The sequence below is a fragment of the Perna viridis genome, chromosome 10, assembly GCF_037379345.1.
Source record: "Perna viridis isolate PV_CMFRI_1.1 ecotype Kerala chromosome 10, ASM3737934v1, whole genome shotgun sequence".
Lineage (NCBI taxonomy): Eukaryota > Metazoa > Mollusca > Bivalvia > Mytilida > Mytilidae > Perna > Perna viridis.
Genome location: NC_142454.1, coordinates 959904 through 983379, shown reverse-complemented (window position 1 = coordinate 983379; position 23476 = coordinate 959904). Strand labels below are relative to the sequence as shown.

Here is a 23476-nt window from a genome sequence, read left to right as displayed (position 1 = left end):
GTTTTATATCAAGTCGGTGCATTAACAGCAAAAGCAATGCCGTTAACTGTGTTTAAGTGGAATTTGTGTGCTAATACAACGAGGAACCTTCGTCCTCTGACCCTTGTGGTTCCAAAATTGGTAAACAATTATTTTTGAGATGTCGATCCCAGCTCGGGTGGACCGCGGCAGCACTAAGCTTGTCGTAAAAGGCGACTAAAAGTGCTCAGAACCCTTGCCTGGGTCTAGGGTGCTCTGCCCACAGAGCAACTGTGTTATGTGCCCTGTCTGGTGGAATGGGATACCCCTCGCATGTTTAATGCTGGGATCGTCAGGCCATAATACGGTAAACCTGACCAAATTCCATTGTGGTACACCATGTCGGGAAAGATGCCACGTTCCTCGCACGTTAAATAACCCTGCTGTGGTATTCTATCGGAGTAGGAACCTTTGGGCTCCGCCACAGGAGGCTTAATTGCCCGATTCTACACTCTGCTCCCTATCTCCAGTGGCAATCGAAACCCGTCCACCCTATTGTCCTTGTGTGCCATCCCATTTTCATTTCATCACCATTTCATGTCAATTTTATCATCTTTTTCATGTTCATCGCCTGGATATAGATGAAATATTGCTGCTAGGGCGTTAAACCTAAACAATCATTCAATCATTGAGTTGTCAAACAACTACAAATCAACCAAAATAAAAATTCTCATGTCAAGAAAAAAACGCGGCAGATACACTAGAGACAAATCCCAAGAAGACAACGAACGGATTTTTTTTTAATTTACTAGGCACCATGATCTCCATCGAAAGTTGGGTGCATGAAGTATACATGCAACTTTTACATTTTTATGGTGTCCAGTGAATCAAATAGACACAGTAATTACGAGCCGTCGAATGGGACTCTAGTGGTTTTGTACTCAAAATTCAATTTTGTACAGACAAAAGTGAATTTTGTTCAACAAAATATGAGTTCAGATTAACAAAATTTATAATATACTACAAATTTAAATTATGTCATACAAAGTAATCTTTCAGTGGACAAAATTTATTTTTGTCATGACAAAGTTCATTTTTGTATCACAGACTTTACTTCTGTTGCCTAATTTGGATATTGGGTAACAAAAGTCAATTGTGTATGCAATTTAGTTTAGTTTGGATTCTGTGAACTGAGAAATATTATGCAAGAATTCAATTTCGTCACAAAATTCATCCTTCTTTCTTTTCAAAATCGAATTCTGTCACTTTTGCATGCAATTTAACACAGAAGTTAAATTTGTGTCATAAAAGTCATTTTTATGCAAATTAGTGAAATTAGTTACAGATATCCTTTGGATATGCAAATGATTTCGCTCATCACGATTTTGTAAGAAGGTTTCTCATTGGATATAGTAATCGCGGGACTCGCAGATGCAGATTCCGATTACTTCGAGGAAAGACATATCATTTGGATGATGATCTATTCTGCAAAAGTAATTAATAAACTTATAAAGTATTACTTACTTTTTGTAGAATAACGCATCAACCATATGATATGCCCTTGCTTGAAGTAATCGGAAACCTGCGAGACCCGCGGTTACTACATGTATATCCAATGAAAGCAGCACATAAACTAAATCACTGATAAATAAATAAAAGGCAGTAAACAAAATGAAATCAACATTTAAGCAGATTTGAGAGAATGGCCACATGACAGCAAGCACTAAGAATATCAGCAGACACTGCGAGAGCACTCTTCAGAAAAACGACAAAATATGAAACTTTTAAAATGTTCAAAAGTAGATAGATTCCTTGCATCGTTTGACAAGGAATTCCAGATTCTTGCTGCCTCGTACCCAAAACTTCTCTTACCGTACCCTGTTGTTCTCGGGAGTGGAATTTCAAGTATGCATTTGTACCTAAAATTGTAAGAATTATTTTTAATATCAACCAAATCATGTAGAAATTTAGTACCAGAGTTGTTAAATATTAGTGTCTCTAATGTCCTTCTACGTTTTTCTAGATATGGCATGTCTCATTTTTATATCGGTCTACATGTTTTATTCGGAAATATTTGTTTAAAACACATCTGATTGTATGCATACATGTCACATCTTTTTATTTATACATATGGTAGTTTTGGCTATAAGATATTTGTTTCATTTGCAATTGAACCACATCTGCTGATTTTAATTAAATGTATGTTGTAATCACCTACCTTTACTGCGTAACTAAAACCGTCAGTGCCACATAGCTTGCGCTTGCCACTGCTGCTACACTCCTCAATCACCTGGTACTGAACTGAGTGGTCGTCATCTGGAATTTCACCGATGGAATCGTCTGCAATGGAATCTTCTTGAACTGGCTCTTGAAACACAAAAAACTGGTTAACTACTAAAGATGTTTCTTCTGTGTTTACCTGAAATATTAGGAAAGAATATTTAAAACATTCATGAAACTGAAATGATTGACTTATTTTAAAGTTACATGTAGACAATGATCTATATACAACTATATTATGGTACATAACATACATAAGCAGACGTGAAACTGATTGAGGATCTTGTTTATTGTTTCTTCTTTCAGAATAAATTAGTAACTGAAATGTAACTTTGATGTACGTATTTAAACATCAACTATGAACAATAATAGGTAACCAAACATTTGTGCTTTTATGTTCGCAGAAAGGTAGGAATGTAATTGCTTAAGTACAACTTACCTGTGTTGCATGTTCTTTGTTGCCATCTTTGACATCCTTCACACTGAAGGGCTTCTTGTCGTGGACGGACAGTTTTGTTACAATCGTCTGACATTGTGAAACTGATGGTAACTTCCGAAGTCCTTTCATTTTTTTATGTCCTGGGCTTGTACTCATTTTTTTTCTTTGTGGCTTCATTAATAAAAACAATCATTCCCCTTTCGATCTAACGAGATATTTTTAATACCATACATTATTATACTTTTGAGATCAAACAAACTAGAAACACAAATATAAGCTACACATTTAAATCAGTTAGTTATGACTGATAATTGGTTCTTGATTATAATAATTTTTAATTAACAGTTCTTAATTAAGTGATTTGTGAAAGGAAGGCTATTGTTGACAAATAACTATTCATAAAGTAATTAGTAATTAATTCTTAATCATAGAGGTTTTTCTTGAAAAAATCTGTATAATCTTTGAAAAAAACATATTTGTTCATTTTTAAACTAGTTTTATTAAAAAAAAAACGAATATTGGTGCCGAAATGTCCCGATGCCGATTTGTCTAGGTGTCAGACTCTCATGTGAAACAGGTACCGATTTGCCCTGGTGCCGAAGTGTCTTGTTTCCATACTAGGGGACAGTAGCTGAGATTAGAAATTATAAATGAGTAATAAATTGTGAGTTGTGAATGTTTTTTAAGTATGTGCCTATTCGTGTCAAGACATTTAGTTGTCGAGCTGCTTATTACAGATATTTGATATGTAGTTGAAATCTAATTTAAAGTCAAACTTCTGTAGTGACATCTCACTTTAGACTACAAACATTCAAAGATACATCTATTGTACTATGTCTCTATATTGTGTTATTGTGTAATATTTTATAATGTCATTTGATGGATATTAATGATGAATATAAAAGTCCCCTGGAGGACCATGATTGGATTAGTTAAAATTGAATTTCATACGAAATAGTTTTGGTACGAAATGATCAGAAATTCCGGAAATTATTCACAGCTGATTCCGCTTATTTTTTGTAATTAGACGCTTAGTTGTTCTTGACAACATTCATGGCGGATGGAAAGAAGTGATATTTATTTGTTTGATTTGTAGTATTACAGGCGTTTGTATAGTTAAAATCGTCTTTTTATGAAAGTGAAATATTTACAGATACAGTAATAAACACGTCATCATCGTGTTTCAACCATGAGCGCCAATACTTGGTAAGACAAATCTAGGTCAAATTTCAAATTTGAATTTTCATTTTGTTTCGGGTTAGTGTAACAAAAAGTATGCATAGCTGTTGGGTAGATTTGAACAGATAGGAAACAATTCTTTTACCTTTTTAACAACTCGTTTATTCTTATGGAATTTTCTGTGTGTGCGTGAAATCCCTGAAGATGACCCAGCGACCCAAAGCCAAGTCCAAGGCCATGGCAAAGCACTTATAGAAAATGAAGGAGATTTTCATGGCAAAACTGTCAAGGCTGTTATCTGCTTACAGGATGAACATATGATAAGAGAAATGATTGTACCAGAAACCCCTATTCTGTCATGTAGAATTCTAGTCCTTAATATATGGCAGTGGCTGCTCGTCTACACATCCGGTTATTGTTAATAACACACAGAATCGTGAAAGAAACGCACATTTAAAATTAAAATGCTGCCATTCTAGACAGTAATCACAAGCTAGTGGGTCTTGGTCAGACAATTTCTCCTTACACGTGAAACATGTCCATTTACACTGCTCCACTCTTCTTTGTAGAAACTAAAATTTGAAGAATATCCCATACATGAGCACTGATTTACTGTTTAACATGCGGGATATTTACATTTTCACCCAAGATTTTATTACAAATTTTTAAAACATCTGGTAAGGCCGATGAATCGACTTTGGCACCAGTCATCATAACTTCTGTGACTTGTCCTGTGTCTGTCCAACGTAAGATCCGTCCATTTTCAAGCACATGGGCTTTCTCCCGCTATCAAATATTTAGTCCAACTATAGTATAAAACACAAATAGAAAACTTTAGTTTATTAAATGTGAACACAGTTTCAGGAAGCCATTAATAGTCGCATATATGCAGATAAGTTTTCGATGATATTTCTGTGAAGAATCAAGTGTTTTCCGTCACAAATCTATGTCTAAGTATATCAAACACTTGATGTCATGGTACTTTTAGAGCATTGATATGATTTTTACTGGATATCAAAACCTGACAGAACTCTCTAAGTGGTTTATATGCACAATTTTGCCAACAATTTTCCATACATTTGAGAGCTTACTTGTTTCCAACATTAAATAGCTTGATTTTCAGCAGTGTACTATGTACTTGGAATAGAGTTGATTAGGTTTGAAAACCAGGAGTTATACAATAATATTAAAATCTCCAAAATCAAAACAGAATCATCTGGCAAACTTTTGCTCAAATCTTTACAAGCATCATATATGAAACAAAAACCAGTGAAACATTGTACTGTACTCAAAACTCTATTTACCGGTAGTTTCTTATGTTGTTTCAACTGTTACTTTATAATTAATTTATCAGAGAAACCTTACATGTATAGGTCTGTTCTAGTTCTAGACTTAACTTATTTTTATGTATGTATGTTTTTCAGTGTTGTACCTTATAATGCCAGTAAACAGAAAACAACAAGGGTACCAGCTATTGATACTAACAATGACATAGTACCACCACTAGACTTTTCATTTTACAGAGTTTCTAATGTTAATGGTAATATTTTTGTAATTTGGATGTGCATTTAAGATTCTTTACACAGAAAATGTGTACATGTATATTGTAATAGTCTCTTCTTAATTTTTTACCTATGTCACCTATGGTTTAGTAGATGCTAGCCTTCATCTGTCCATCCATTACGTTAGGGGTACCTACTTTGTGTAATCAGTAACTAAACTTAGTAAAATAGATATTGTATCAATATTATTCAAACTTTGCACAGTGTTTAAATACATATTGAAGATGCTTATTTCTTATTATGGGGAAATTTGACAAATGTTTTCCTTCATTTTTATACCCTGCCACAGGAAGTGGTTAGATATTTTGTGATACCTTCCAAATAGTTGTGTGTCTGTATGTCTGTCCACCCCAATGATTTCAGATGGTAACTTGAGAAGAGATCTGGTTTTTTTTTGGTTTTTTTTAAACTTTGCAAAGTTGATTTGTTTTGTAAAATACAGGTGAATTTCAATTTTCAGCAAAATCTGAAATGCAGTTTTGGATTGAGGCCATTTTGAACATTTTGCTATCTCCCTTTTTTCACCATAAAGTGGGGGTATATCACTCATTAAAATCCTATTTTTAGCATGTTGAACATATTTTTTTTACCTGATTTGTGCTGATATGGAATATAAAACCTACAGGAAAATAAATCAATGTCACATCTGTTTTAACTAAATTAACTGTCAATATGTGATGAAAAAAATCTTGAATAAATTATAAAAATAAAACAGGATGAATATTAGATGAATACTTTCACTTGCCAGATCACAATTAAAATTTCATTTTTCTCAGAATTTGCTAAACATTGAAGACAACAAATTATTTTATTATTCATAATTATTCACCCCAATCTACCTCTGTTCAGAAAACATTCTTTGATAGCGTGATAAGTATTAATCATAGATCCTAGGGGGATTTGATATAATATGTTTTATTTATAGATGTGAAAGTGGAAGAACCAAGAGAATCTCCTAGAAAAGGGAGACAACCCCAACAAACAGATGAAGGAAAGTCAGCCAGTAAATGTTTACGACTAAACAATAACACATTGTCAGAAGTGGGTGCTTTGATGGAGACAGTTGCTGAAAAATTCCAAGACCCACAACAGTTGGGCTGGCTTGATTTGTCATTTAATGAACTAACAAACATACACCCTGTGAGTACCTCTTGTTGTTGTTTTTGTAGATGACAGCTCAGATGGTTTTTTCAGGAACATTTCCCCCTCATCCTTACTATTCTGTAGGAGTGTTCATAACCAATTATGTGTTCTTTAAAAAATACATGTAAGCTTAATTTACAAATGTACATGTAAAAGTTTTTGTCTAAAAGTTTTCACCTATGACCCTTTAGTTTCAGCAACAGAGAAAAAATATATACCATGTTGACTAAACTGTTCATTTAAAAAAAGCTCAAATCAAACCATTTGCTTGTATTTTTATTGCCATAAGTAAAGGCTCAAATGTGTTATGTGTCCCGCTTTCAATGTGAAGAAAATTGTGCAGTTGTTTACATTGTCATTGAAAGTTGTAAAATGTTTATGGCAGATAAAATTCTGAATTATAGAAAAAATATTCTTTGTATTTGTAGGTAATAACACAATTTGAGAACTTACAGATATTATATCTGCATGGCAATATGATCAAAGATTTAAAGGAAGTGGAAAAATTAAATACCATTAAAAGTTTGAGAAAATTAACTTTACATGGAAACCCTGTAGAAAATATCAAGGTCAGTGCTGCTATTTAATTAATTTAATCAAGTTTAATATCATATTAATTTCATAATTAATAATTTTTATTTATTTACTTTCTTAGATATATTTTCCAGTCCATATAATATTTTATGGAACACCTCCCTTTCAAATTAAGAATGTGATGTAGTGATTTAACAAATGATGCTTGATTTTCTTTTTTTCCACATGAAAACTCCAGAGTAAACTACATGTGAAAAGTATAATATGACAAAAGTTCATGATATCATTGATCTAATTGCAATATACATGTATGGACCAGTTCATGCACCCAAAAAAAATGAAATGGACCTTAGTTTCATTCAAGCTAACTTCTTTTTTTAGGGGGGGGAGCATATGACCCTCAATATCATGAACTACTTGCTAAATGAAATAGATTTGTGACTATGAAAATTTAAAAAAATAACACTGAAGATTTTCTTCATTCTCTCAATCTTTTTTTGGTTTACATGATACCATCTACTTGTATGAGAAAATATTGTTCTATTACATGTTTTTATTGTGTGCAAATTTCCACTCAGGTAATAATTAGATTAAAGTTGAATACAATGTTAGAGAGAGGAAAATATTTTGTGATTTATGTAGATGTTAAAAAGCCCCTCAAAACTTAATATTTCACAAATACATGACTAAGTATTTGCTATAAGTTGGTGGTAGTTACATTTTCAAATCTCTTCAGGTGTTTAACTAAAATCAGATTTAAATATCTAGAATATCAAAATTATGGTATTCAAATTCTGTAAACAAAACAAGTTATTACTGAATTTATAGTAACATCAAATGTAGAAAAATAATATTAGTTATTAGTTATCAGTTACATCAATATCCTGTTTATAACTAAAATGAATTAAACAAAATTATTAATCAAATAATGAAGACTACCTAAACATTTCAATAGTTACAATGTACACTTATAGGGTTACAGACAGGCGGTGTTGTCAATGCTTCCACATTTAGAAAGTCTGGACTTCAGTCGTGTCACCAAGGCTGATCGGATGACAGCTGGTACATGGGCCAAGATGAATGTTTCATCTAAACAGAAGAAGAAACCTAGAGATGATGATTGAAGGGGAGATAACTGTGATCTTTTTTTTTGTTTGTTATCATTATTGTTTACTACTGTATGTAAATGGAGAATCATAAAGAACATGGGCATTTATGTTATGATTCTCTAGAAAAGATAAACCATCATAGATGATTCTCCAGGTTAAAGGTCAATTTAGCTGACTTAAAGAATCATCTAGTTTGCTTTGTAAGGTAGATGGTAGTCAGTTTTATGCTTTTTAAGATCAGATTTTGTTTTAGTTTTGCATTTAATCATGTTGAACATCTGTTTTGAAAGTTCTCCAATCTTGTAATTTTTTTTTCTCTATTATTACACAGGTGTTACTTCCCTTTGGCTTCAACCCTGTCACTGACTTGAAATTGAATTTAATTTAGTTAAAAAAAACTTGAATTATTTAAGGCAATACTCCCCTGGACATTTCATATTAATGTTAATTTGTTTTGTTAACCTTATTTATGATATTTCTATATGATTGTGATATAATACTGTTAGGGTTTAATTAGTTAATTGTGCTCTTTGTGTTTTATTTATTTTTTTCTGATGAAGAAATAATGCCATAAAATTAAGATTGTGATATTATTTATGATAATATATATATACAATGTATATAATTATAATGGCATGGTCTTTGGTCAGATATTTTGCCATTGAAACTTTTTTTGTGATAGTATTTTCTGACAGTTTGAGTGTCTATATGTGTTAATGTATTATGCTTTTAGACATTTTTACAGTTTTCTTTTTGGTTCGAAATATATAAAAGCTATCACTGATTTTTTTTCATTTACTTAAGTCAATTTAAGTAGTCAGATGTGTCTTTGACAAGGTTTGAATCCTTTTTAAAATACAATGTAATAGTATAATATATATAAGTTATAAGTGTTTGATTGCCTGAATATTGATGCTCGGGCGTTAAACCCCAATAATCAATCAATCACCTTATATTTGAAATAATAAAGCTCCTCAGGATTTTCTAAAAAAAAAAAAAATAAATAATAAAGCATATTTCTTTAATTGCATTCCAACCAAAATAAAATGGCAAAGTTGTGAATTAGTCTTGGAAGAATCTGTTTACCTAAGGTAAGTGGATTGTTTCAAATAACTTGTGTAATTTTGTTTATTTTTACATCTTTGAGATTTCTACTGCCCTGTTCTCTTAAGATAACAAGTTGATATAAGTCTGTAAAACTTTAAAATATTTTTTTTTTAATGATAATAATTATGCAACCCTAAGTAGAACCCTGTTATGACTAGTGATAATTACTTCTAAATGTAAGAACTAACTATGATAACTCAAGAGGATGCTGATATAATTTGGAATGTTGGATATATTTTTTGGTTTAACATTTTTTATTATTTAATCATGATGTAATTTTTTTTTGTTAAGCTTGATCCAATCATCATTGTTACTGTTAATTAAATGCATATTCTACCATGTCATTACGCCTTCATTTTCTACCATGTCATAATACGCCTCTATTTTGAAGTGAAAAATCACCATAATACCCTTGAAGTATACTTACACAATACACTGCTGAAAAGATCTAATTCAAATAATTTCAATACAAAACAAATTACCACCATCCCTGCTTCACTGTATTTATCATTATTAGACAAAAACATGCTCTACTTCTCCAAATTAAATTGAATGTGTGACCATTGTGATGATTTTCCAACACTCCGGTTTTTACCTTGATATTGCCATTTATTATACAAACTTTCTTTTTGACAACTGTCTAGATATTATCTGTTAGGTAACTCTGTTATTATACTTCATTCTCTAAATCAAAATGAATGAATTACATAAATATAATTGATAAATCAAAATGAATGAATTACATAAATATAATTGATAAATCAAAATGAATGGATTACATAAATATAATTGATAAATCAAAATGAATGAATTACATAAATATAATTGATAAATCCAAATGAATGAATTACATAAATATAATTGATAAATCAAAATGAATGGGAGACATCAATATAATTGAAAACAAAGAACACCACCATAGAAGAAGTTGGTAGTTTTGTCTACCATAAAAACTTGTCATCTAGTTAAAAAACAGCTTAGTATCCACCTGATGTTTTATTTAAAGGATGCATATTATCATTAAGTTTGTCCTTACATTAACGTGTTGTTAATTTGATTTCGGAACAAATAAAATACAAGTTTTGTGATTATGAACATATAATAAATAATCTAAAACTTTCAGTTTTCCCTGTGTATTAGGGTTTATAGGCTGTGTGTTCGTCGTTTTTACTTCATTTGTTTTTCAATTTTTTAGTATTGATCTTGATTTTATTTACAAACAAGAGCGTTCTGTTATATATAACTTAAAAACAACTCAATATATATATATATATCTTTTATTGAACACTGCTTATGATATGTAATTGATTGTATAAACACAGACAGATTAAGAGTATGATTAACAACGTGAAAGACAACTGGTGTGAAATGCTTCTATATAAAACACTACTATCGTGTCTTCATAACATTCAAATGGTCAACATTATATAAACAATTATCGCCCTCGATAAGTAAATTATATCTTCGAAGTTTTTATCGGTGGAAGTTGAGGTTTCTTCGGCATTAGAACAACTCTACCAACATTAGCTGTCAAAGGTCTTAATTTCTTAAACTTCTTTGATACTGGTCTTTCGTCATCACTACTTGAACTGGACGACGAAGACGACGAGGACCTTCGACTCCTGAGCGATGTCAATGAACCGACTCGTTTCAGTTTCTTTGCTATAACGAATTTATAAAGCAGGAAGCTGATTATTCCTAGTGCTATACAACCAAATACAACACCCAGGATAATACCTAGTATCTGTAATTTACTGAATCCTTCTGACTGGGCTGGAATAAAAAAAACACATATCAAAGTTAATAAAAATATGTTTAACAAGTCAAGAAATATTATGGTTTTTTTTCTATAAATTGAATATTTAAGGAAGCATGGAATTTCCTTTTGTGGTTAATGAATTTGATTTTTTCTTATTAACCAACTATAGTCTTTAGCTCTACACGCGGCATTGTAATGTACCTAAAGACATATGATGCTGTTAATTAACGTAGATTCTTAGAACTATTTACATAGTGTAATACTTCTTAAATATCAGAAGTTAGTTGCAGTTTTGTGAGCTGTATATATTTGATAGACCAAGACAAAGTATGTGTTAACAAGAGAGAGGATCTCATCTATCGTTATTAAATTACAGAGGGGTTCAGTAATGATATAAAAAAAACCTTAAACCACTTTAAACTGTATAAAACACTTTGAAGAAACTATAAAACACGTTACTTTTCTTCTTAAATCTGAGACAGTAAATATTTTAACATGTGATACTTCTTTAAAAAAAAAATAGGTATCAGGACATGCATACCCTTCCGGGGCACCTGATGTCATTTGTTTTTCTGTTAGTTGATCTGGTATTCTTTGTCGATATTTCTTTTGACGTTGTCTGTCTGAATATACGACTTTTTAGCCGTGGAATTTTGTAAGATAACAATACCCATGTTTTTTTAAATGTTCATTAAATTTACGCCGATCAATACTTACTTTTCTGGAGATAGTAGGATATATTGAATCCTTTGTAGTTAACTGTACTGTCTGTTGTAAACATGATTAGAACATACAGACCACTTGACTGAGTGTAAGTAGGTTTATCTTCACCACAAAATAAACCTAAAGATGGATACGAGGTACAGGGACCTGGAATAAACCAGAAGGGGACTACGAATGAAACTTGATAGAACATGGTCATAATTATACAACTTTATGTCATTTTGAAATCTTACATGTAAAGTTTGAGAATAAAATAACGTTTTTTTTTATTGTATTTTATAATCGATTTAATTGATTTAATGTCGCTTTTATTGAACATTTCATGATTACAATTCTATTTTGATTAGATGGTGAATGTGTTTTAACACAAATTGTTAAAGAAACTCCTAGTTTTCTCTTACATGTATTTTAAACATAACTATTTTATTGTTTAAACACTTTTTGAAAAGGTTTTACTGACTGTTATCCTTCACCATTACAGACTTTTTTAAACTGAACTTTATTGACAGAGCAGCCAACACTAGCCTCAATCCTTGAATCACTAACCTTATACAACTGAACTATATCAGCAGAGCAGCCAACACTGGTGCAATCTTAGAATCACTAACCTTTATACAACTGAACTTTATCAACACAGCAGCCAACAATAGCCTTAATCCTTGAATCACTAACCTTTATACAGCTAAACTTTATTAGTAGAGCAGCCAACACTATCTGCAATCCTAGAATCACCAACCTTCGTACAACTGAATTTTATTAGCAGAGCAGTCAACACTAGCCTCAATCCTTGAATCACCTACCTTTATACAGCTGAATTTTATCAGCAGAGCAGCCAACATTAGCTTCAACCCCAGAATAACCATCCTTTATACAACTGAACATTATTAGCAAGGCAGCCAACACTATCTGCAATTCTAGAATCACCAACTTTTATACAACTGAATTTTATTAGCAGAGCAGTCAACACTAGCCTCAATCCTTGAATCACCTACCTTTATACAGCTGAATTTTATCAGCAAAGCAGCCAACATTTGCTTTAACCCCAGAATAACCAACCTTTATACAACTGAACTTTAGCAGAAGAGCAGCCAACACTGGTGCAATCTTAGAATCACCAACCTTTATATAGCTAAACTTTATCAGCAGAGCAGCCAACACTAGCCTCAATCATTGAATCATTAACCTTTATACAACTGAACTTTATTAATAGAGCAGTCTACACTAGCCTCAATCCTAGAATCCACCTACCTTTAAATAACTGAACTTTATCAGCAGAGCAGCCAACACTAGCCTCAATCCTAGAATCCACCGTATCTATAACTATCTCATAGTCATAGGATTCAGTATTGTATATTAACCATTGTGTTGTTGAAGAGCTACAAATAGACCAATAATCATACTATCACTCATATTCGAAATTTGTTTGATAAGACTGAAGCTTAACAATCGCAAACTCTAAAGAAAACCGACCAGTAAAATAAAGAAAAAGTTGCTTCTCATACTATTTTATATAGTTTGTACACATTTTAGCAACAATAAGTAGGAAAAATGATCACGTAAAAAATGAAGTCCTCGCTTTTTTTCTTGATATTGTTTAGCTCTTATATGACCAGTAAAGATTACTTTACATAAAATGTTTTTTCTGCCAGTCGAGATCACATGCTTTTCACAAATTAAAAATATAAACATTAACGTCAATTGTTACATGAGTTATAGTGAGTCATTTATACAGCGTGAACAGCCAAGTTGAATGATCTTTTACTCAATATTCAGAAAAAAAAATAAGGCTGGTTACATAAGTACTCGTGTAAATATGTGATTCTATTTATTTCCTGTGAATCTGACATGGCTTAGACATAAAACTTTTTATTATGTGACACTATAAAAACAATGTATTATCATAGCAAAATTAGAAAGAATATCAATGGCGATCAGTATTTATCAAATTTATCAAATCTGAAATGCATTTTTAAATTATATTCATTCTTTAAGTAGGAGGATAACAACACATACAAGAAATTCACGTTCTTTAAATATGGTTAGTCTGAACATTGTTAACTTCTTCAAAGCAATTGGACATATAAAACAGTAAACAAACCTAAAACGGGACCAATAAGGAAATTATAGAAATAAATCAAACTTTTTATCATTTATGCGACAGTTTTCCCAAATCTTCATCTTATTTTATATCTAATCCTTAAAACAAAATAAACAACGCAAATACCTTCCATAATTATCTGGATAGTTTGGAGAGTTTAGATATTGTCTATCAAATGTAGCATTCAATTCAGTTGGATTGCCTTCCACACAGACCGGAGTCCCTACAAAGACATGAAATTATGAATTTCGAGAAAACAATTCTTGGTACATTATTTTACTTATTATTTGTATAATGGATGATATTCGAAGACGTCAGTTCATCTTGAGTTTTGATCTCATAAATCCATCAATAGTCGCATGCATCAATATTTCAATTACAAAATCTTCCTTTAATTTATACTTTCTTACAAGATTTATTCTGGACTTGAATTGATTATGGATCGAAGTGGAGTTCGTTAATTTTGTAGTTACCCTTATTTACCAAAATACAATGTAATATTGTCATTCGACAATATTTTTTTTAATGTATAACAATAGATCTGACCTCCATCAAGGACGACAACCTGGAACTTAAACCCTCTGGTTGTAGTAGAACCATCTGCTCTAAACGAAACATGAGCACTATTTCCAGTACTATTAACATCAGTAGTTGCGGTCTCTCCGCAGTCCTGAAAAAGCTGAGGATAACCTGAGTTCAAACCTAAAATAGAAAAATGATGCATGTAATTGTTTATTTCATTCCAAATTTTCTTTGCTCGTTCTATAAACTTTCAGAGCACATGTATTATTTTGTATTAACAATGCCTAGTAACTACCATATTTATGTTCCCAATTTGTTGCTGATCCATGATATCCTAAAATTACGTTCTAATGCCATTTTCTCACTATAATTTTAAGTGTAAGTACTGTAAGTACTTGTAAAAATCAGGCAAAATGGGAAAAATGAGAAACATGCATGTCAAAAACCCACCAATCTGACAATGTAATATCATTCAAGGATACTTTCTCTATTTGAAAAGACCATTATTTGATCTCTGCATCACTGCTTTTGCTCAGAAATTTTTCAATTGAATCTTATAAAAATGGGGGTTTATCAAGTTATCTGCCCTTGAAATGTTCATTTTCAGTGAATTTCAATGAAATTGTAACTCAATGGTCCAGCATAATATGGAAATATTGTATGTTTTCCTTGATTCAGATGGTGCAAATAGTCAAATTACACTATCAAAATGATGATTTTTTATACCTTGTTTCACCTACTGCCTGATCCTGACAGGTACTGACACTTTACACGTTTATTTATATATTTCGTTAATTCATATTATAAATGACGAAATAATATTAAGTGTTACTCAAGTTAACATGGCATATTGTCGAGGGTCGGGTAGCGTAAATTTGTTTGTTTGGTTGTTTTTGTTTTTGTCTCTTTTTTGTTTTTATTTTATTTATTTTTTATTTCTTTTTCAGGGGGTAAATGTTTGTTAGTTATTATATCAAGCATAAGAATTTCAGTGAGGTAAAAGTAGTTTAAAACCAAAATTTCATGCCACATTAAAACATTCTCCAATTTTATAAGCGTAGACTGTCTTTCTGTTATACAACAAAACTTTCATCGTATACACTCAAATATTTTATTCTGAGATATCACAAAAATTTAGTTGTTTCAAAATGTGAACGAAATTATTTGTACCCAGCATTTATCGGAGGTCTTGTTTTGTGCATGTGCAGTTTTATATCAATTCCTACCATCATATATAGTAACACTGTCACCAAAACATTCCTCACTGTCCTCCAGGAAGAAATCTAAGATCTTTATCTGTAGGACTGAACCTTGTGGTCCTGTCACTTGCCAATTGCAGTTTAAGTTACTACAAAATCAAATCAATAGTTGAACTTATATGTTTTCCATTATTTGACCGATAGAATTTTGAGTTTCCACTTCATAGTTGTTTTGATTGCTACTTTCAATTTGATCATTGTCTTAGTCCTTCTACTACTTTCAATTTGATCATTGTCTTAGTCCTTCTACTACTTTATCTATACTTTTCTTTATGTTCTATTACATTCAAATAAAGAACGATAGCTGTTGTTTTACTTACTTGGAATAGAAAATAGGATAATCAGGGGAGGTAATGAAGACGGGTATTGATGTATCAGTGATTGTGATAGTTTGCTCCCCACACGTACTGTAGGTACTGGACGGAGTTGTGGTTGGCACTGTTATAACTGTAGAAAAATAAAATATTTATTATTAAACCATGCGAGGGACTAATAGGCATCTATTAAGCGTAAGCCTAAAATATCTGCTCCTTGGAATGAGAAAGTATACTTAACTACATGTAAATATTTTGTGCAAATACCTTCTAAATAATCCAAAAGTTAAAAAAATATTTTTCTTTCAAAACCTCTACATTTTATGTATAAAAGAAATTTTTGAAACGCCAAATATATTATGTAGGATCATCAAAACATTTATACAATACAAACTTACCAGTATCCGTTTCATTATAGGCAATTAAGAACCCTCTTCGTGACCTTCCACTTTCCAGACTCTGGAACTTTATAAACGCATTAGTTGTTAAGTTTGTAGTGTATTCTAATGTGTCGACGAAATAATCTGAATTATCACATATCTCTGCTAGCTTATCTCCTGAAACATTGGACCCTACAAAAAGTTATGAGGAATTATATAAAAAGTAAGAAAATGTAATCGTTTAGAGCAATATATTAAGTTGACAGATGACACACAACTACTAGAAAGAGTAATCAAGGGAACCAAGGTTATAGCGGTAATCAAAAGAATGTAATCCAGGGACAAAGACCAGATATGGAAAACAGACATTCACAACAAAGAATATCAAGTAACTAAAATCATACATACAAAGTAACAAAAGTAAATGAGCAACTCGGACTCCATTAAAAACTGGGAGCATGGACCAGGTGCACCGGTAGGGGAAGCGTCCTCTGCTTCTCTAGAAACACCAGAAGCAAACACAACAGACTGAATCAAACTTAGATAACATGACTTGATAAGAACTTTTATTCTGCAATCGTTCAACTAAAATGCATTGACAGTATATTTATTGATGATATGTGGTCACTGACAGTATATATAACACTATGGCTCCCCTACTTACCTAACCTTGCATTAGTAAGTAATTGACCATGTAAAGCAGTACTTTCTTTTGAAAGGTTAGTTGATCTTGTCATACGTAGTTACACTCGATTCTAGGAAATATGTTTGAAGAACTTCAAGTTGAAAAAGTTTTTACAATAAAAAAAAAGTATTTTTTATAATCTTTACTAAATGCATTTTGATTCGTTTTTATACATCATTTAAATATAGTATTTGGTAATACAAAATGTATATAAATACCGTATATAACCTTTCCTACTTACCATCAAATATTTGAAGTTTGTCTGAGTAACAAACTTCGCCACTCAACATGTCAGACTGTAGAACCTTCACACTGATTGATTTTGATGATGAAGAAGTAATATGCCATTCACATGTTTGTTCCCTTAGAACGACAAACAAACAGTTCAATTGTTGTTAGATGTTTTATCACAATTACAAAAGAGCAATTACAACATATGTTCTCATTTGTTTTAAACCAAAATGAAACATATGTTTAGGACCAGTATGTTTTGTGTGATTAAAAATCATGTTTTCGAAAATCATACGAAAAAACTCGTATCATATGTGAAATCCTATTGAAAACATATGAATGCCATATGATTTTTATTTAATTGTTTTTCCATGAAATAATAGGCTAGTCAATTACATGTTACAATGTTAAATGTATGTTTTCAGGTGTTATCAAATATGAAAAAACGCACGTTGCAATTTTCCCTGTACATATTTTGTATACAATAATTCATAATGCATAAGAATGAAACACAAGCCAATTACCATTCTACTGTTGGAAAACTTAATATATAATATATAAAAAAAAACAAGGCCACCTATGAGTCTTCAAAGAACGACGAGAAAACCCTTACACAACTGGAAAAGCTGCAGCTGTCCCGAAAACATCAAAATTCACAGGTACAGCGAAATAGTTGCCCCTATATACTCTAGCAACATACAAGTAAACTGAAAGTGAAAACTAAACAATACATACATAGGTAAGAAATTATATATATGGAAGACAATTATTACTCACGTATCATACTGATTTGGAAAACCTGGTGAAACAATATACTGGAGAGCTGACGAAGCTGTTAGTGTTGTAGGTGTCGCACAATCAGAGTTAGCAGCTGAAATGCAATAATACTCAGCACAATTCGTTTCTTATATTGTTATAATATATTATGAGAACTGTAGTTATTTTTCATTTGTTGAAATAATTATTATTACTTATTACTGTTATCCTTTTTAAACTTTTGTACAGGGAAATTCACTAGCATAGAACTGATATTCTGATATCTGGTGTGATGAACTTGAAATACATAAACATGTAACAGTTGACTTTGTTAAGGCAAAATGAGTAAAATGGCTAAAGTAATTAATTGTTTTACTTACTATCAGATGCATAAAAATACCGAAGTGAGAATCCGGCATAGTTGACGCTGAAATCACTCTTCAGTCGTAGGATCACATTATTACCAGTGGCTACAAACAATCGACCAAACCTTTGATTGTTACACAGTCTGGTGACAGAAGATGACAGGCTGTTCCCTGAACAATAAGTAGCACATAATAATTGCAAGAACATTGAGAAACTATATAACAATAACCAATGGACATAAATGACCATGACAAAACACTGTCAAAAACACATATTTCAACGTATCAGTCATTATAAAAATCAGACAAAAGGTGATTTATGCATGTAAAAAAAACAAATTCATTTTTATTTCTTACTCAAAAATTGTTACAGACCATATAACTGGCTTTAGTTTGTCATTTGCTTCTATAGAATTAATCATATTGTGTATGAAACTGACACTTTGCAAGAGTTAGCGTTCTTAATTTGGTTTGATTTGATTGATTTAAGTGTGTGATCAATGTATTGATTTATCAAATGTACAGATCTAAATACAGAAACGACTATCGTTACTCCAAAGTATAGTATACGTAGACCAAAAAAGTATCATTTGTTTGGTTGTTTTTTTTACACCATGAACCACCTCTACATTAAGCAGTGTCTGAATTTTATATGAACTGATACTTAAGTATAAGAATATACACAGAAATTACAAAATAACCGAGCAACGCGGGTTCACTTATAACTAGGATTAAGGACTAGATGCAATGGTAGGGTAATAGTCATCTGCAGCTATTCCAAAATTTCTACTTCGGTTGTAAATAATAATAGAAATAACCACATTGTGAACAAATTTGTTCTTAATTAGAAATCATGAAATCTTAAACATAGTATTTTCAATGTGGAAAAGCCAAGTGCTTATTGTTTGGTAGTTTGGTATTAATCCTGACATTAATTATCATGATGTGACTAGACTCATAGGTCAAATATATTGTAGTACCTACCGTCATAAATGCCCAGGTAATCATAAGCACAACCAGGGCTTCCTTCAAAGTATGACTCCATTACATCTACAATGACAAACCTACCAATAGGGGCTTCTAGAGTCCATCGACAATCCATGTTGCTGGCGAAATTAGATCAGAAAAATGTTTAAACTCAGAGATGTTGAGAAGATATTTCTAAACCTACTTATTGGGGATTTGTTCTGTAACTTTTTACTACTGATGCAATGAAATTCAAACATTATTTAGTAATTATATGATTATGTCATTTCTGAAACTACTCATCATAAATTAGCCAAAAGACTAATCTCTCGATGTTTTTGACAAGTTCCACGTAGCGGCAGACGTTCGTTTTATCTCTAAAAAACCGCTACAGACAGGCCTTTCGAAATTCTCGGACATTATTCAATTAAAACGTCGTTTGACATTTGTAAAACGTCGCGTAAAATCATTCACTTTTTCCCGACTTTGCAAGGTTCTTGCATTTTTAGAGGATTGGCTGCAGCGTCTAAAGTGAACTCCGAAAGTCAGACGCTGTTCGAAGCTCGATGTTGTGTATACATCACAAAAGACAAAGTGTTAGGTTGTAAAAGCTTTGTGCTTCAAACTTATATCGCTAATCCGTACAAGTCAATGAAATATGAAAATTAAATTAGTTTTAAACAGCATAGAAACCTAGTTTACTTCAATTATTACTGTCCAATGCATGTGTTAATAGTCTTTGAAACCATAAAAGATTGTAACAGAACAATAGTGTTGGACACGGAGATCTTTTTGCTGTCATATTGAGCTCTGTATAAAGCGTGTAATGAAATTTTAAAATTCTAGCCATTTAAATTTTGTGTATTATAGCTACCGAGTTATTAATATGTACTCGAAAGAAAAAATAATTAAAAACGATGTTTCTTATTGTGCGGTATTCAATACAAAACAATGAGTAATTACCAAAATCGTATTCTACTTTGTAGACATCTTGGCTAAAATGTACAAAACTGGTAGAATTGTATACTAAATCATGTATATTTTAACCAAGATTATATTTAAGTTATAAATTTTGTGCAACTGAGTCCAGATAAGTTAGTTTGCTCAAAGGTATTAATAACCTGTAATATGAAGTTTTCCATCCCGGAGATGAGAGGTAAGCTGGCTCCTCTGCTACAGTAAGTGTTGCTTGTCCCCTTCTGTTAGTGGCTGAACATGTGCCTGAGACTGTTAATTATATAATAGTACATTGTTTTTTGCTTTTGTCGGCAATTTTGAGACCAGATGCACCGGTAGGAAAAGCGTCCTTTTCTTTTCTAGAAACACCCACCGAGATGTTCATATAAAATGTCAAAACCAGGGTAGACAAAATAGAAAAAAAGAAACTAAGACATGGCGAAGAAGTCGGTTATCGTGGTGCAGATTGATACACCGTAACTGTCCGTTATTAAATACATACGGTCTACATTTACAATGCAGAATAAAAATCAATTGCATATATACATATACTGAAGATAAGAAAACAAGAAAGTACACAAAAATTTAAAGCACTTGCAATATAAACTCCCACCAAAAAAAATGGAAGTGACGTCAGATCCTTTTTAAGTGTCCTACTCGGGACCAATATTATAATATTGCAAATACGGCAGCATTAAAATAAAATACAAAGGCTGATCAAGTTCGGTGATCTTCAATCTGATAAGACGTTAAATCTAACTGAAGATATTTTGTTTTATCTGTGAAATAGAAACTACATATTGTTTAATATAATGAACATTGATAGGTGAAGTGTTTTGTAACTACTTTTGCTTAGATTGGTACTTCGTTGCTCCGGTCTCTTTCGGTGTTATGTATTGTCCTTTATGAACAGTATTGCATCCATTGAAATATGAATGAAAGCATACATACCTTCATGATATATTCCAATGAATCCAAAGAAAACTAGTAGTTTGCATTTTCGTTCCATATTCAAATCATCACTTTATAACCTATAAAAGTACCAATCGAACTCCTGAATGTGTAACAGAGAAAAATGTTACCATGACCAATGCAAATGTAGAAATATATTTCATTTGAATTCAGAAGTCTGAATTTTTTTTTCTTGGGGAACAAAATATCACAGCATGTCACTTTACTCAATCACAATATATGTCCTGTTGCTATAGTGTTTTAATTAACACTTTAAAATGATTCAAATATTTTTGTTAATATATCATTTCGCTGATATATACATACATACATACATATATGAAAACAGATGTATTTATTAGCTATGAAATATTTACCTTATTTTAATAACGACATGATGATCAATGTACTATGCAGCTGTCTTCGTTTTCCTCAAAATAATCGCGTTTTGAGAATCATATCACAAAATTTTGGTGAAATGTTTCTGGTAGAAATTATTCGCTAACCTTGATTTTGAAAACTGATTCGTATTTCTATGTTTCTACTTAACACATTTATATTTTGTTTTGTATTCCATCTAAACAGTTGAGGCCTTTAAAGGACTGTTATTTAAAATTACTCTTAATTTAAGAATATTAATTCATTTAAGATATGATTGAAACATCAATTTATTTGTTTTAATTGTACATACATTATTATCCCTGGCCTAAAGACATATTCAGCGTAATTATTTCGAATTGTTTAAAAAAAAACAAATACCCCTTTTAAGGTAGTTTCTAATGCTCAATGGCGTGAAACGAATCATAAGCGATTGATTTTAATTTCATTGTGTGTAAACAAACGTGTTTTCTCCGTTAGAAACCATAGCGCCGGTCAATATACCTCTGTAAAGGTTTAAATACATACAATTATGATGTTGTTATAAAGTATTGTAATGTATGTCGATATGAAAAGAAATTCATTTGTATGAGTGTATATTCGAATAATAAAGGAACATGTCATTTAAATGTTCCAACCCTTTGTAAAAAGAACTTTACAGACTAGAAATTTCTGAAAATTACTGTAATGTTGCACATCTCTAATTGAATTCTGACAATGATGTTGATTCCTTAAGTTGTGAGATGAGAGATTAAGCTTTTCAATAAACGTACAGTCTATTCAATGAACTACAATATTCCTTCGCGGACGCAACTTACTGAAAGGCTACATAAATCACTTATTCAGAATTATCTTTGTTTATTTTGAACGAAGTTATATCTACGACGACTGATGTTTGGTGTGCTCATTCCTTATTCCTGTAGTAATAATTCAAACCATCTGGACCTAGCAAATATATCTCTAAAATGAAACTGATGACATAAGTACCGAACTCATAATCATAAATCAAGACAGAAGATGGTACAAAATGGTAAAAAGAAAAATAACTAGGAGAAAATAAATTAGCCAGTATATGTCCCTGTCTTAGTACGGCTTTTCATAGTGAAATATATTGTGAACATATTGATACATCTATATCAATGATATAGTAAAATTGTTATTTCTTAATTAAAGAAACATAAAAATAAGATGTTCAATTATTATTTTTGCAATATTTTTACGTAAGTTTTGAATTAGCGTTTTCTCGATTATTTTCTTTACTAGGTTCTACCTAATAGAAATAAAACTTATTTGATGGATAAGAATGGTAAAGTCGTGTCGAGAACGCCGTAAAGTAAAACGCATTACATTGTACATTGATAAATATCAAGTTTAAACTGGTAAAGCTTAACATTGTACCACCCAAATTATGTATCATTAGAACACTGAATTGTAGTTTATTGATGCATAAATACACAAGAATACAAATTTGTTTTAAAAATTATACTTTAAATTTGGGGGGGTTGTATAGACAGATGGACCATGTCAGTAACTTTTAGTTGCCAATATAATTATGACTTACTTGATAAAATAAAATAAAATTATTGAAAAAGTACTCTTAACGAAAACTGCACTTTTCTACAATCTTGTTACTGTTGTTACATAGAGGAACACCTTGTTTTTAGATGGTCACATTGTTTCATAGAGGGTCACATTGTTACATAGAAGGACACCTTGTTACATAGATGGTCACATTGTTACATAGATGGTCACATTGTTTCATAGAGGGTCACATTGTTACATAGAAGGACACCTTGTTACATAGAAGGACACCTGGTTTTT

At 31.5% G+C, this 23476-nt stretch overlaps 2 protein-coding genes across 2 annotated transcripts; one reads left to right on the top strand and one right to left on the bottom strand.

The window, feature by feature from the left end:
* The first annotated feature begins 3343 nt into the window (after positions 1-3343).
* Positions 3344-9655, top strand: LOC148604070 (leucine-rich repeat-containing protein 51-like). Its single transcript, XM_088550064.1, has 5 exons — positions 3344-3883; positions 5281-5396; positions 6344-6558; positions 6990-7130; positions 8070-9655. The coding sequence occupies exons 1-5, from the start codon at positions 3867-3869 to the stop codon at positions 8217-8219; spliced, it is 639 nt and encodes a 212-aa protein (XP_088406190.1). The 5' UTR covers positions 3344-3866; the 3' UTR covers positions 8220-9655.
* A 919-nt stretch (positions 9656-10574) lies between these two features.
* Positions 10575-21877, bottom strand: LOC148604069 (exoskeleton protein RP43-like). Its single transcript, XM_088550062.1, has 15 exons — positions 21655-21877; positions 21278-21357; positions 20491-20596; positions 19388-19509; positions 18419-18574; positions 18060-18153; positions 17293-17414; positions 16385-16558; positions 15993-16119; positions 15640-15761; positions 14438-14593; positions 14018-14114; positions 13042-13169; positions 11788-11940; positions 10575-11084 (listed from the first exon to the last, which is right to left on the bottom strand). The coding sequence occupies exons 2-15, from the start codon at positions 21333-21335 to the stop codon at positions 10768-10770; spliced, it is 1932 nt and encodes a 643-aa protein (XP_088406188.1). The 5' UTR covers positions 21336-21357; positions 21655-21877; the 3' UTR covers positions 10575-10767.
* Between the last annotated feature and the right edge of the window lie 1599 nt (positions 21878-23476).